The following is a 16298-nucleotide window of genomic DNA, read 5'->3' on the forward strand; positions in this document are numbered from 1 at the left end:
ATAAGATCGAATAAAATATTAAAATGATAATTAAATAAAAATAGAAAAATACGATTATAAAATTTGTAAAAAATAATAATAAATAAAGTAAACCTCTAATAAAATTTTCATTAAAAATTTAAATTGTAAACAAATTAAAAAATTGGTATCAGGGTCAAATTAATAATTTTAAGAATACATTGGTACTTTAGTTTACTCTATTGAACGAATGGCATCCAACAAAGAAAAAGTGATGTTTCAGCTAAGAAGGGTCAAGCTTTTGGTTGTACATCATCTGATTTCCATTTAACTGCATTTCTCATACATAATTGTGCTTAGTTGCTTAGTGCTTTATGTAATTTGCCAACTTATTAAATATGGAAGATAAATGCAAGTGAGTTTTAGAATAAAAAATGTAGGGAGAGAAAAAATATATATAAGGAGAAAAGAAGAAAGCGTGTGTATTGTGGGTAGGAAATGGAAGGATGTGGAGAATGAAGAAGAGCATAAGGGGATGTATATCATGCATCCTGCCATGCGGGGCACTGGATGTGATACGAATAGTTCACTCCAATAGCAGAGTTGAAGAGATCACCACTCGCACCATCAAGGCTGCTGACGTCATGAGAGCTCTAGGAACTATTCTTCCCCCAACCTCCTCATCGTTCCTCCCCACGCTGAACTCCGTCGCGGCAACATCTACTTCCTCGTTCCCCTGCCTCCTCCTCCCAACCAACACTCTGCAGAAGCAGATCAGAAGCTCTCCATCCCCACTCACACAAGCACTAGCAGACCCCGCCGTCTTACTCTCTGGAGGCCTCATCTCGACACCATTTCTGAGTCTCCGCCGCCATCCTCTCACCATCTGTTACCGCTCTCATGGTGAAAAGAAAAAAGAAAGGAAAAATATTAGTATCTTTTCTATTTAGATAACAATAAAAGGACAAATTTTATTAGCCTTAAAATTGATAGATCAAATTAATCAAAAAGTAAAAACTAGAGGAATAACAAGTGTAATTACCCGTACCATGCACGTGATAAGATCGAATAAAATATCAAAATGATAATTAAATAAAAACAGAAAAATAAAATTATAAAATTTATAAAAAATAATAATAAATAAAGCAAACCTCTAATAAAATTTTCGTTAAAAATTTAAATTGTAAACAAATTAAAAAATTGGTATCAGGGTCAAATTAATAAGTTAAATTGTAATTAAACTCTGTTCAAATACTGTGTATTTTGGCAATTTCAGTACCAAATCCTTAGGCACAGAAGAACTACATTGAAAAATATCTGAAGCATAGCATCTCAGATTAAGAATAGCCCTACAGTTACCAAGTAATTCAACTAGTGCAAATAAAAGGAGAATTCTATGACACAACAGCCTTTTCCTTTTCTTTTTTCTTTTTCTCTTGTTACCCATACTCATGCACTTAGACTAGCCCTGAAATAAAATATTATATATATACGTCTGCATTCCCATTCCCATTCGGCCATTCCCATCCCCTTACTATCGGCCATTCCCATCTCTATATATAGGTCCGCATATTCTTCTCATAAACACAAACTTTCACTTTTACCCCATCTTCTTCTCCAACATAGCTTTAATAATGAAGAGCATAAGGGGATGCATATAATGCATCCTACCATGCGAGGCATTGGACGTGATACGAATAGTTCACTCCAATGGCAGAATTGAAGAGCTCACTACTCGCACTATCAAGGCTGCTGACGTGATGAGAGCTCATCCTAACCATATCATCAAGAAATATTCTTCCTCCAACCTCGTTATCGTTCCTCCCGAGGCTGATCTCTAGCGCGGCAACATCTACCTGCTCGTTCCCCTCCCTCCCCCTCCCCCTCCCCCTCCCCCTCCTAACCAACACGCTGCGGCAGTACATCAGCAGCTCTCTACCTCCACTCACACAAGCACCAGCAGCCGTCTTACTCTCTCGAGGCGAGGCCTCGACACCATCACAGAGAATATAGATGAACTGATAGAAGAACGATAGAAACTGTTCTTCTTAGTTGCGCCTTTCTATATGACATCTTCTGGGTATCAATGCACCACAACCAGAGAGGCTGCTGTTGAGCGGGAGAAGCTATTAAAGGTTACTTGATTCCTTTTCATGCCAATTTTATATATATATATATTAGCTATTATTTTTTGTTCTAATTTTGCTCCTTCGGAAGAAAATTTTCTTCTCATACTTAAAAAGGCATCAATCCAGCTGTTGATACATAGTCATGTTTAACTTGCAGGATGCTTCGGATGAATATTTGAATACTGAGAATGCTCTGGTTATCTAGAAATATGTACCATGGCAGCAATTTCTTTTGTTGTGATCGCTTCTTGTTTCTTGCTTATGCTTTACAAATTAATGGCATCCTGGTTTATTGAAGTTCTGGTGGTTCTATTTTGCATTGGTGGTGTTGAGGTGCGTTATTCTTTTCCAGACTTTGTTCCAGTTTATTACGATCACTCCCTCACGCCTCCTTTTCGTGTAGATTAGTATTAGTAATCTATTATTGATCATTTCATAGTAACGAGTTTCCTTTAAACTTTTAGGTACAAACATTTTTCTAACTATCCAACTCTTCACAGTTGACATATGTGGCTGATGATTGTGTTGATTGCTATCTTCTTTTTTCATTAGTAAACAAATTAAAAAATTGGTATCAGGGTCAAATTAATAATTTTAAGAATATAACTCATTTAATCTATATCATGTGTCAAAAATCTAATATATTATAATCTATTCAACGAAAGGACTGTGCCGGGATATACCTAGTTCGCATCAATATTTTTCATGGAATCCAGACACCTGTGCTTGAGGATACTTTTTATGTAATAGTGTTATGTACATATGTACATAGGATTAAGGAGGGGGCGGGGGCCTAACATGGTGCTTAATGTTGGCCCCAATAGTGCTTCTTCAAGGTACAATCTCACTTATCCTACTTTGACTAGAAAACAAGCCATTTTTCAATCTACTTGTTTAATCAACTAAATAAAACGGACCAAAATATTATGATAAAGAAAAAAAAAACAGACAAAGAATAGTAAATTTTTGTCATGCTTGTATATAATAACAAACAAGTGTAATTACCCGTGTCATGCACGTGCCATGCACGTGATAAGATCGAATAAAATATTAAAATGATAATTAAATAAAAACAGAAAAATAGTATTATAAAATTTGTAAAAAATAATAATAAATAAAATAAACCTCTAATAAAATTTTCATTAAAAATTTAAATTGTAAACAAATTAAAAAATTGGTATCAGGGTCAAATTAATAATTTTAAAAATACATTGGTACTTTAGTTTACTCTATTGAACGAATGGCATCCAACAAAGAAAAAGTGATGTTTCACCTAAGAAGGGTTAAGCTTTTGGTTGTACATCATGTGATTTCCATTTAACTGCATTTCTCATACATAATTGTGCTTAGTTGCTTAGTGCTTTATGTAATTTGCCAACTTATTAAATATGGAAGATAAATGCAAGTGAGTTTTAGAATAAAAAATGTAGGGAGAGAAAAAATATATATAAGGAGAAAAGAAGAAAGCGTGTGTATTGTGGGTAGGAAATGGAAGGATGTGGAGAATGAAGAAGAGCATAAGGGGATGTATATCATGCATCCTGCCATGCGGGGCACTGGACGTGATACGAATAGTTCACTCCAATAGCAGAGTTGAAGAGATCACCACTCGCACCATCAAGGCTGCTGACGTCATGAGAGCTCATCCTAAGCATGTCCTCAGGAACTATTCTTCCCCCAACCTCCTCATCGTTCCTCTCCACGCTGAACTCCGTCGTGGCAACATCTACTTCATCGTTCCCCTGCCTCCCCCTCCCAACCAACACACTGCAGAAGCATATCGGAAGCTCTCCATCCCCACTCACACAAGCACTAGCAGACCCCGCCGTCTTACTCCCTGGAGGCCTCATCTCGACACCATTTCTGAGTCTCCGCCGCCATCCTCTCACCATCTGTAACCGCTCTCATGGTGGAAAAAAAAAGAAAGGAAAAATATTAGTATCTTTTCTATTTAGATAACAATAAAAGGACAAATTTTATTAGCCTTAAAATTGATAGATCAAATTAATCAAAAAGTAAAAACTAGAGGAATAACAAGTGTAATTACCCGTGCCATGCACGTGATAAGATCGAATAAAATATCAAAATGATAATTAAATAAAAACAGAAAAATAGAATTATAAAATTTATAAAAAACAATAATAAATAAAGCAAACCTCTAATAAAATTTTCGTTAAAAATTTAAATTGTAAACAAATTAAAAAATTGGTATCAGGGTCAAATTAATAATTTAAATTGTAATTAAACTCCGTTCAAATACTGTGTATTTTGGCAATTTCAGTACCAAATCCTTAGGCACAGAAGAACTCACCTTGAAAAATATCTGAAGCATAGCATCTCAAATTAAGGATAGCCCTACAGTTACCAAGTAATTCAACTAGTGCAAATAAAAGGAGAATTCTATGACACAACAGCCTTTTCCTTTTCTTTTTCCTTTTTCTCTTGTTACCCATACTCATGCACTTAGACTAGCCCTGAAATAAAATATTATATATATACGTCTGCATTCCCATTCGGCCATTCCCATCCCTTTACTATCGGCCATTCCCATCTTTATATATAGGTCCGCATATTCTTCTCATAAACACAAACTTTCACTTTTACCCCCATCTTCTTCTCCAACGTTGCTTTAATAATGAAGAGCATAAGGGTATGCATATAATGCATCCTACCATGCGGGGCATTGGACGTGATACGAATAGTTCACTCCAATGGCAGAATTGAAGAGCTCACTGCTCGCACCATCAAGGCTGCTGACGTGATGAGAGCTCATCCTAACCATATCATCAAGAAATATTCTTCCTCCAACCTCGTCATCGTTCCTCCCGAGGCTGATCTCCATCGCGGCAACATCTACCTGCTCGTTACCCTCCCTCCCCCTTCCCCTCCCAACCAACACGCTGCGGCAGTACATCAGCAGCTCTCTACCTCCACTCACACAAGCACCAACAGCCGTCTTACTCTCTCGAGGCGAGGCCTCGACACCACCACAGAAAATATAGATGAACTGATAGAAGAACGATAGAAACTGTTCTTTTTAGTTGCGCCTTTCTATATGACATCTTCTGGGTATCAATGCACCACAACCAGAGAGGCTGCTGTTGAGCGGGAGAAGCTATTAAAGGTTACTTGGTTCCTTTTCATGCCAATTTTATATATATATATATATATATATATATATATATATATATATATATATATATATATATGCTATTATTTTTTGTTCTAATTTTTCTCCTTCGGAAGAAAGTTTTCTTCTCATACTTAAAAAGGCATCAATCCAGCTGTTGATACATAATCATGTTTAACTTGCAGGATGCTTTCGGATGAATATTTGAATACTGAGAATGCTCTGGTTATCTAGAAATATGTGCCATGGCAGCAATTTCTTTTGTTGTGATCGCTTCTTGTTTCTTGCTTATGCTTTACAAATTAATGGCATCCTGGTTTATTGAAGTTCTGGTGGTTCTATTTTGCATTGGTGGTGTTGAGGTGCGTTATTCTTTTCCAGACTTTGTTCCAGTTTATTACGATCACTCCCTCACGCCTTCTTTTCGTGTAGATTAGTATTAGTAATCTATTATTGATCATTTCATAGTAACGAGTTTCCTTTAAACTTTTAGGTACAAACATTTTTCTAACTGTCCAACTCTTCACAGTTGACATATGTGGCTGATGATTATGTTGATTGCTATCTTCTTTTTTTCATTAGTAAACAAATTAAAAAATTGATATCAGGGTCAAATTAATAATTTTAAGAATATAACTCATTTAATCTATATCATGTGTCAAAAATCTAATATATTATAATCTATTCAACAAATGGACTGTGTCGGGATATACCTAGTTCACATCAATGTTTTTCATGGAATCCAGACACGTGTGCTTGAGGATACTTTTTATGTAATAGTGTTATGTACATATGTACATAGGATTAAGGAGGGGGCGTGGGCCTAACATGGTGCTTAATGTTGGCCCCAATAGTGCTTCTTCAAGGTACAATCTCACTTATCCTACTTTGACTAGAAAACAAGCCATTTTTCAATCCACTTGTTTAATCAACTAAATAAAACAGACCAAAATATTATAATAAAGAAAAAAAACAGACAAAGAATAGTAAATTTTTGTCATGCTTGTATATAATAACAAACAAGTGTAATTACCCGTGTCATGCACTTGTCATGTACGTGATAAGATTGAATAAAATATTAAAATGATAATTAAATAAAAACAGAAAAATAGGATTATAGAATTTGTAAAAAATAATAATAAATAAAGTAAACCTCTAATAAAATTTTCTTTAAAAATTTAACTTGTAAACAAATTAAAAAATTGGTATCAGGGTCAAATTAATAATTTTAAGAATACATTGGTACTTTAGTTTACTCTATTGATCGAATGGCATCCAACAAAGAAAAAGTAATGTTTCACCTAAGAAGGGTTAAGCTTTTGGTTGTACATCATGTGATTTCCATTTAACTGCATTTCTCATACATAATTGTGCTTAGTTGCTTAGTGCTTTATGTAATTTGCCAACTTATTAAATATGGAAGATAAATACAAGTGAGTTTTAGAATAAAAAATGTAGGGAGAGAAAAAATATATATAAGGAGTAAAGAAGAAAGCGTGTGTATTGTGGGTAGGAAATGGAAGGATGTGGAGAATAAAGAAGAGCATAAGGGGATGTATATCATGCATCCTGCCATGCGGGGCACTTGACGTGATACGAATAGTTCACTCCAATAGCAGAGTTGAAGAGATCACCACTCGCACCATCAAGGCTGCTGACGTCATGAGAGCTCATCCTAAGCATGTCCTCTGGAACTATTCTTCCCCCAACCTCCTCATCGTTCCTCCCCACGCTGAACTTTGTGCATTGATTGCTTGAGTTTTGAAAGAAGTTTCTTACTCTGATCCATTTCTGTGTTGACAAATTGTTAAAAATTGGGTTGTGATCATATATTCATTTTTGTACTCCTAATGTGACTCTCAGACTCTGTAGTTGTTGGAGTAATTTTTTTTCTTCACATAAGTAATGATTTAAAACTCATTCCATATAAGATGAGATTGAAGAGAAGAGTGCAATTCATGGGTCTGGATTGATCATTTGGAAGATGGTTTTTCCTTTTGCTACCCATTTGGTTCATGATTGCATGTGATATTTGGTTATATTGATGATTTTCTCCTTTTTCCTCTAAATAATCAATATTTACAACTTGAGTAAGACTACTTCATTAAGGGTGACTTGGAAGAAATAGAGGAAGAAAATGACTTAAATGAGTAAAACAAGGGACATGAGACAAGCCTACATTAATGATATTTCATCACAGAATACACTTGGAAAATGAAATTTATCCAACTTCAACTTCAATTTTAGTTATAAGTAACATAACTATAGTCTTTCATCTTCATACAACAATTTTCATTTTTGTTTTCTTTTTCTTTTTTTTTTTCCCTTGTCACCATCCTCTGCGGGCCCCTTCATTGAGAGTTGACTGTAATGTCTCTTGCCTTATTGCCATTTGCTTGACAAAGACATCATTTTTTGCCACACCCTCATATAAGCAAACTTGCAGAAGATAATTACAAAAGAATACTATGTTCCCTAAGGCAAAAAATAATTGCCAAAGAGGAAGCTCTTCAATCTTCTTACTTCTTATCTCATTCCATCTTCTATCTAAGAAAAAAATAAAATAAAAAATCTAATCTAATAAAAGTAATAGTATCTTAAAGTCTTAGCCGTTGATATAACTATAAGTACATGCTAATAACATGATTTGGTTGAAATTTTTGTTATGACAGTTTTAAATGTTTACATAGTCTCCTAGAGTTTCTATCAGTCTCCTATTAAACCAACACCTATGGTACACTATACTACTATTCCTATTATCACTTCATTCATTGTTGAGACTCTTGGTTATGAGGGCAAGGCATTTCTGGTTCCTCTCTTGTCCATAAAAGATTGAGTTTACCTCTCTTCTTTCCCAATGACAACAATGTGCCTGCATTTGAAGAAAACCAAGGTTTTAAAAACAATACAAGTTTTTGTAAATCACGATGACAACTCGTAGTAAGAAACATGCATAAAGTTTAACATTAGTTCTCAAAGGTGCCTTCAGCAGCCACCCGAACATGTTGAAATAACAATTGTACTAACCAAGAGTAAACGGGACGATATAAAGCAATGCTGGTTGACCATGCCCATCCATCAAGTTCAAAGCAACATATGTAATAAGGAGACCTGCAGATCAAAGTTCAAGGGAATGATGTAAAGACACCAAGCAAACAGTGATCTCAATTCTCATCTACATCCTAATTCTGGTCCGAAAGTGAGTCGGCTCAATTTTGTAACAAAGTAAATAAAGTCCAAAAGTTTTTATGGAAAATTACCCTTTGACACATCCTACCAACTAAAGTCATACCAAAAATCAAACATAGAAATAGCATACCTAAACCGTAAGCACTCATTGCCCACACGAAGTATCCAGACCGAAGGTTCCTCTTTGCCAACCAATCATACCTGTAAATTTATCGGTACAATAATTAAGTCCAAGAACCATTAAAATAAGACAAGGGATTCTTTTCATTTATGTAGTGATTAAAGTGTTTAAACTAGGGAAGACGAATATATATGACTTTCGTTTCGACCTTAGTGAAAATGCGACTAGAAGCCCCGGTAAGATTATGTCCCCAAAACCAATTATGCTAAGCAGCATGGGGATACCATCTTCTCCACTCCTATCGCCTCGAGCTACCTGTACAGAAGTGAAAATGTTTCATTAATTCAAGTGGAAGAAATGCATCATGTTTATGAGACCAAAATCGAGCTTAGTAGAGAATGAAACAGAAGGGAACACTCACCACTATCATTACGCTCTCATGGAACCACCACTTATAGACAAATACCCAGAAGATGTCATATAGAAAGGCGCAACTAAGAAGAACAGATTCTATCGTTCTTCTATCAGTTCATCTCTATTCTCTGAGATGGTGTCGAGGTGAGGCCTCCAGAGAGTAAGAAGGCTGCTGGTGCTTGTGTGAGTGGAGGTGGAGAGCTGCTGATCTACTGCTGCAGCGTGTTGGTTGGGAGGGGGAGGGAGGGGAACGAGGAAGTAGATGTTGCCACGATGGAGGTCAGCGTAGGGAGGAACGATGAGGAGGTTGAAGGGAGAATATTTCTTGAGGATATGGTTAGGATGAGCTCTCATGACGTCAGCAGCCTTGATGGTGCGAGTAGTGAGCTCTTCAATTCTGCCATTGGAGTGAACTATATGTATCACGTCCAATGCCCCGCATGGTAGGATGCATGATATGCATCCCCTTATGCTATTCTTCATTATTAAAGCTAAACTCTTGTGTAATTACTTAAAGAAACTCTTAAAAAAGGCTTGAATCCGCTTGTGGGATTAGGCGATGTAGATATCAGAGAAAAAATTTTAAGGTAAGACTGGTTTTTTCTTAGGTGATCGGGTAAAGTTTAATAGTTCCAAGCTAAACGTACTAAATCAATTAGCTTTCCAAACCAAAGTAGCGGACTTAGCACACGGTGCTTAAAATTGACGTATGATAAAAAAAACCTCCATTTCCTTGGAGAAGAAGATGGGGAAGCCATAAGAGAGAATCTGCGCGCATTTTGGAGAAGAAGATGCAACCGCATAATGTTAAACCAAAATATATATAGAAACAGAGTTAGCTAGAAAAAGATGTGGGTGACATAAAGAGAAAGAGAGAGAGAGTGAAAGGGAAAGGGAATGGCCGAATGGGAATAGGCTTTTCAAAGTTTTACTTTTACTCTTTTGTTAGTGTTACTCATCCTATAAACTATAAAGTTCTTGTTGCTTCCATCACCCCACATTTACACAATAATAATAATAATAATAATAATAATAATAATAATAATAATAATAATAATAATAATAGTACTACCCTTCCAATATCAATATTTTATACACATATTAACACCTTAATTCTACCATTGGAGTGAACTATACGTATCACGTCCAATGCCCCGCATGGTAGGATGCATGATATGCATCCCCTTATGCTATTCTTCATTATTAAAGCTAAACTCTTGTGTAATTACTTAAAGAAACTCTTAAAAAAGGCTTGCATCCGCTTGTGGGATTAGGCGATATAGATATCAGAGAATAAATTTTAAGGTAAGATTGGTTTTTTCTTAGGTGATCGGGTAAAGTTTAATAGTTCCAAGCTAAACGTACTAAATCAATTTGCTTTCCAAACCAAAGTAGCGGACTTAGCACACGGTGCTTAAAGTTGACGTATGATAAAAAACTTCCATTTCCTTGGAGAAGAAGATGGGGAAGCTATAAGAGAGAATCTGCGCGCATTTTGGAGAAAAAGATGCAACCGTATAATGTTAAATCGAAATATATATAGAAAAAGAGTTAGCTAAAAAAAGATACAGGTCACATAAAGAGAGAGAGAGAGTGAAAGGGAATAGGAATGGCCGAATGGGAATGGACTTTTCAAAGTTTTACTTTTACTCTTTTGTTAATGTTACTCATCCTATAAACTATAAAGTTCTTGTTGCTTCCATCACCCCACATTTACACCATAATAATAATAATAGTACTACCCTTCCAATATTAATATTTTATACATATATTAACGCCTTATTTTATATTCCTATACATTTTGTACCAGTGCAACATCCAATTGAATATTCCTTTTTCTAGAAAAAAAAAAAAAACAATAACAATAGTTACTCAATATCTAATTGAATCTATTTACAAACTTTATAAGTTAAAGTTGCTAATCGAGAATTTAATTAAACTATAGATACCTAAAATTAATTATTTATGTTTAATTCGATAAAAAATTTGAGTGATACAAATTAAATTATATAAACAATTGCTTAATGGAAATTAGAAAGTAAATTATCCTCTTTGATATATAATTATATAATAAATTTATCATATATTTTTATCGCATAAAATCATGGCACTTCTAATCAATTCCATTTGATAGTTAAGGTTGATACAAAGATAAGTTTTGAAATATGCATTAAATATAAAAAAGTTATTACAAGCATTAAATGAACACATAAATATATTTATTATATAATAATATACAACAAAAAAAAATAAATAAAAATGATTAGCAAACACGTGGCTACATCAGGGACGTAAGGAACGGAGCGTTGAATTGTGAGTTGTGAAGAGTGAGGAAGGAGCATAATAACGATGCAGTGAAAATATCAATTATCAAGTGCAGAGTGAAATGGGGGAGCTTTATGCTTTGGACTTCGATGGAATCCTCTGTGATAGCTGCGGTGAGAGCTCTCTCTCTGCTCTCAAGGTACTGTACCCTCTCTCCTTTCTCTCTTACTTGTTTTTTCATTTCAAGTTTTCACTTTTTCATTAACTAGGATACCTTTCAGGCTGCGAAAGTGAGATGGCCTTCTTTGTTTCATGGCGTGGATTCCGCCACTCAGGATTGGATTGTTGACCAGATGCATTCAGTAATTAATCTCATATTCACTACTTACTTCTTATGCATTTTTTTAATCAATTAGTTAATTATTATGTTTATGCCTTTGTTTTTTGCTAAATTGCTTTATAATTTAGATGTTATGTGTTTTGGTTCTGAAAAACTGTTAACTGCTTATCAACTTATTCGATTTGGAAATAACAACAGAGGCCTCAAATTATAGAAAGGGAATCAGAGACAAAATTATTTTGCTTTCAAATAAATTTCCTTGTTTTAGAAGAGTACCATTATGAGGTGCAATGCATGTGTCAAGCTCACTTCTTTGAGGAAGTAATTGATTTTTCCTCTAAGATTTCAGTAGGACTTTGATTATAAAATTGTTCCAAAACTTTGTTTTATTGTTAATTAAACAACACACTGTTTCTCGCTAACTTTGTTGCCTTTTTTATTGTTAATCAAGTTTTATTCCCTCAAAATATGAACATTTTCCGGTTTTAATCATTTTTTTTTGTAAAGATTTAGTTACTTGCATATGATGTTGTGAATATTTTACTCAAAAATATTGAGCTTTCAAAAACATTGCTTTGAATATGGTGAATAAATAGGCCAGTTTTCATTCTGAAGATGAACTTCCATAGTTGTCTGTGTTATAGGTCCGACCGGTTGTAGAAACTGGATATGAAAATGTTTTACTTGTGAGATTGTTGTTAGAGACCAGAATACCTTCCATCAGGAAGTCTTCAGTGAGTACAATGTCTTATCTCTGATCTTTAGCATTTATCAGTGGAATTTGCATCTGCTTTTGACTGATGCCTACGTTTTTTTGCAAGGTTGCAGAGGGGCTCACGGTTGAGGGTATATTGGAAAATTGGTCCAAGTTGAAGCCTGTTATCATGGAAGAGTGGAGTGAGAATAGAGAAACTTTGATAGATCTTTTTGGAAAGGTTAGAGATGAATGGTTGGAGCAGGATTTCGCTACTTGGATCGGTGCAAATAGGTAACCAAATTAAACCTTCTGAGCTGTGATTAGTTTAGCATATTTATATCACATGAAGGAGATCTACTACTACTAATTCGTGATGTTTGTCTATAGATTCTATCCTGGTGTTTCTGATGCATTAAAATTTGCAAGCTCGAGAGTGTACATTGTCACCACGAAACAGGTCAGCGTCCAACCTTCTTTTTGACCCTAGCTAGGGGATGATAATCCTGTCAACAGAAACTTTTGTCTAAGTATTAATGAAAAATACTCCATTCCATAATATTTTTACTTTCGAAAGTCAATGTATCTTGATATAAATTGCAAGTAAATATATAAAATTTTTTTAATGCACCGAATTTCAAGGTGACAATTATTTTGGAATGAAAGAGTAAGAGAGAAAGGAAGATAATGTTGTCCTAATACGACTTATGCACCTTTTGCAATTTTACATCATGTCCCCTGTTCATTTTGTATCTTTATCATTTCTTTTGTAATTTTAGAGCCGTTTTGCTGATGCTTTACTCCGAGAGATTGCTGGGGTGACAATTCCACCTGAAAGAATATATGGTCTAGGATATATTCGTCTAAAATAATGTCCAGTGATGCTTTAACATTTTTTTCTTTTCTTTTCTCTTGCTTTATTTTTTGAAAGGAAATTCACTTTCCTTGCACCATCTTTGGTTTTACCGGTAGGCCTAAGGTTGAAGTGCTGAAGCAGCTTCAAAAGAGACCAAAGCACCAAGGACTCACACTTCAGTAAGATATTGTGCTACTAGAACTAATTATACATCATTCTGGTTATTGTAATTTCTACTGGAACTCTATTATTGCTTACCTGAAATTAACTCTTTTAACCAGCTTTGTTGAGGATCGGATTGCTACCTTAAAAAATGTCATCAAAGAACCTGAGTTAGATCAATGGAATCTGTATTTAGGTAGCTTCCTTTTGTATTTCTTAACCAGTTTATAATTGGAATGGATTCTCTCATGGGAAAATATTACATGACATCATGATACGTATGGTCGAGTGTGCCTGATAAGTGTAATTGTTTTTGGGATCAGGGAACTGGGGTTACAACACTCAGAAAGAGAGAGAAGAAGCTGCGGCTATCCCCAGAATTCAAGTTCTCGAGCTGTCGGACTTCAGTAAGAAGTTGAAATGATTGTTTGTTGCCTTCATTGAATTTTCACTTTTTCAGGCGTCAGCATTGAACTGATCATTTTGTTACCATCTCATTTATAAAGAAAGTCAGTTTGTTGTGACCACAATCTTTCTATTTAAAATGGCTGCTGTAACTGTATCCTCTAATGTTATATAGAGAAATGTTTTTTCAGTACATAGTAATATAGTATATACACACACACAATAAATTGACAGTTGATTATTGAAACTCAAAACTGGTTTTCATTATGTAAGTGTTATGTTCAATAAGAAAAGATAGATAATAGATAGATCTACACTCTTGGATGAAGGCAATGTGTTGAATTTACACATATATAACTGAGTTTGTTTTTATTTGGGTGGCTAAATATATTAAGTTATCACAATGTGGAAATAAATAGAGGAAATATGTGCCTCAAATGAAGCTGCAAGATCAATGTGGAAGATTCCAAAAAATACGACGCCACTCATAGTCATATGTGAATGTCTATTTCGAAAGCAAATATTATTTGTGGTAATACTACGCTGAAAAAAGGTACCGAAATATTTCGAGGATTTACTACACATCTTCCTCTTAGAAGGCAGTTTTGGTCTCCGTCAAAGTTATGCAAAATGGTAAAAATATTAATGCATAGATAAAATTATATTGTAATGCACGAAAACTTAAACAACAAATTCCATCAAGATAAAGTCGCCTATATTGATCCAACAGTATTATTATATTCAGTTATATATCATGTCTATAATAAATTCATTTATGCTGTAGATGAGCTTAATTAATAAGGTAACGGTAGCTTTTTTTACTCAAACTTAGATATGGTACCATAGGCATTTTCTTTAAAGATCTAACATGCAAACCAAAAAATGTAATCTTACACTGTTAGGCTGTGTTTGTTTACAGAGACAGGACATTGAGATACAAAATCGTATTTGACAGAAGAGACATGGATAGAGACAATGTGTCCAAAGATACTGAATTAATATATTTTGTGTCCATCCTGAAAGGAAGGACACGAAAATACTAACAAGGGACACAACTTATTTTTTATTTTTTTTTTCATTATTTTTGTTAGTTTTTTATAATTATATTTTTTATTGTTATATTTTTCATCTCAAATTTTTTGAATGAAAAAAAAGAGAATAAATTAAATTTTCATAATTTGTTCTAGTTTATCACCAAACAGAATACAAGAACACAAAATTTTATATTTCTGTCCATCAGTGTCTTGTCCTATCTTATTTTCAATGTCTTGTCCTGTCCTATTCTTAAAAACAAACGCAGCCTTAAAGTGTGTTTAGTTTAGAATTTGTTAAGCCACCTAAGCATGGCACCTTTTCAAGGGCATCAAGGCGAATTTTTTTACTTAGATAAGTTTTTAAAGAATAGACATAATTCATAAAAATTACAATCATGTTAAATGTATTAAAAATGTCATTTACAAAAACTTAGATTAAATGAGAAAAGAAAGAAACTATTGGCATTATTAAAATATTTTTACTTAAAACTAAAGTTTCAAAAATTAAATCAGTGATCAAACTAGTAGAATTAAAAGTTTAAAAGTTTAAAGATTTAATCGAAGATAAACCGGATATAATAATATAATATATTTATATATATGAAATATATAATTTTTTTGAAAAAATATTTTATTTTAAATCAGTTAACCGCTATAAAATGAGATCAATTTGATCGGTTAATCAATTATTGATAATCAAATTTTATCTTAATAAATAGTACTGATTTAATAATTTGTTTTTGGTTAATCAAACAATTTTTTTTTTATTTTCGATCTAATTCTCACGACAATACTTAAAACTATAACCTATATAATCAACTTGGGTTGGTTGAGTGGTCAGCTCACTCACCCGCTTAAGCAAGTGTCGGGGGTTCGAATCCCGGTGCATGCAACAACCCATTGGTCCCTTAAATGGAGCTCAGATCCACGATGGATTAGTCCTTGACTTGTCGGGTTGGGGATACGTGGGCAACCAAAAAAAAACTATATCCTATATAAAACAATTTATAGTAATAATAAGTTAGTTAGAAGGTGGAAACTCAGGTGTAGTAGTCAACTTCACGTAAAGTTAATAACTAAGAACGGTTTTACGTCAGCATTTAAATCATGTGGAATTTATTTTTCACGTCAGCATTTAATTTTTTTTAAATATATGTTATATCACCATTTTTACTAAAATACCCCTTTAATTAAATAAAAATAAAAAAATATTTTTTATTGAATTTTACAAAAAGAGTTAAACATCCTTTTTTTATTTAATTAGACAAAAATATCCTTTTAAATTAATTAAATTTTAAAATTCAATTAATCTTAATTTTATAATTTCAAATAATTTAAACAACAAAACAAAAACATATTAAAAAAACAAAAAATTAAAATTATTCTTCATGTGGATTAAACATATTATAAAAACAAAAAACTAAAATCGTTCACGCCTCTGAAGATTTCTGAAATCTTCTTCTCTGCTCTTGCTATCCTCTCTCTCTGTCTCTCTCTGCTCGATCTCTATCAATCTTTCTCACTGCGCGTCGGACGCAAGATCTCTCCCTCTCTCCTCTCTTGTCTCGCAATCGAGCTCATCGCCGGTGTTTCAACGTCTC

General features: G+C 33.9%; 2 protein-coding genes across 4 annotated transcripts in view; one reads left to right on the forward strand and one right to left on the reverse strand.

The window, feature by feature from the left end:
- The window catches only part of LOC148569308 (signal peptide peptidase-like 2), a 46054-nt gene extending 37012 nt beyond the window's left edge, over nt 1-9042 (reverse strand). Inside the window, exons 1-4 of the mRNA XM_088483444.1 lie at nt 8949-9042; nt 8736-8842; nt 8537-8607; nt 8245-8328 (exon numbers count right to left, since the gene is read on the reverse strand). Coding sequence (XP_088339570.1) covers nt 8245-8328; nt 8537-8607; nt 8736-8842; nt 8949-8957 — 271 coding nt within the window. The 5' untranslated portion in view covers nt 8958-9042. The remainder of the gene's footprint in view (nt 1-8244; nt 8329-8536; nt 8608-8735; nt 8843-8948) is intronic.
- Nucleotides 9043-11246: 2204 nt separating this feature from the next.
- LOC148569311 (uncharacterized) lies at nt 11247-13971 on the forward strand. 3 transcript variants are annotated; one of them, XM_088483438.1, is made up of 9 exons: nt 11302-11405; nt 11488-11568; nt 12191-12280; nt 12368-12534; nt 12631-12700; nt 13020-13093; nt 13207-13275; nt 13378-13454; nt 13582-13971. In XM_088483438.1, exons 1-9 carry the CDS (start codon nt 11328-11330, stop codon nt 13680-13682), a joined length of 807 nt encoding a protein of 268 aa, XP_088339564.1. In that variant the 5' UTR covers nt 11302-11327; the 3' UTR covers nt 13683-13971. The 3 variants fall into 3 exon arrangements, with proteins under 3 accessions (XP_088339562.1, XP_088339563.1, XP_088339564.1); XM_088483436.1 differs by lacking the exon at nt 13020-13093 and having other exon boundaries at nt 11247-11405; nt 13172-13275; XM_088483437.1 differs by lacking the exons at nt 12191-12280; nt 13020-13093 and having other exon boundaries at nt 11247-11405; nt 13172-13275.
- Nucleotides 13972-16298: the final 2327 nt, after the last annotated feature.

Source organism: Arachis ipaensis, chromosome B4, assembly GCF_059453495.1.
Source record: "Arachis ipaensis isolate K30076 ecotype BB chromosome B4, ASM5945349v1, whole genome shotgun sequence".
Lineage (NCBI taxonomy): Eukaryota > Viridiplantae > Streptophyta > Magnoliopsida > Fabales > Fabaceae > Arachis > Arachis ipaensis.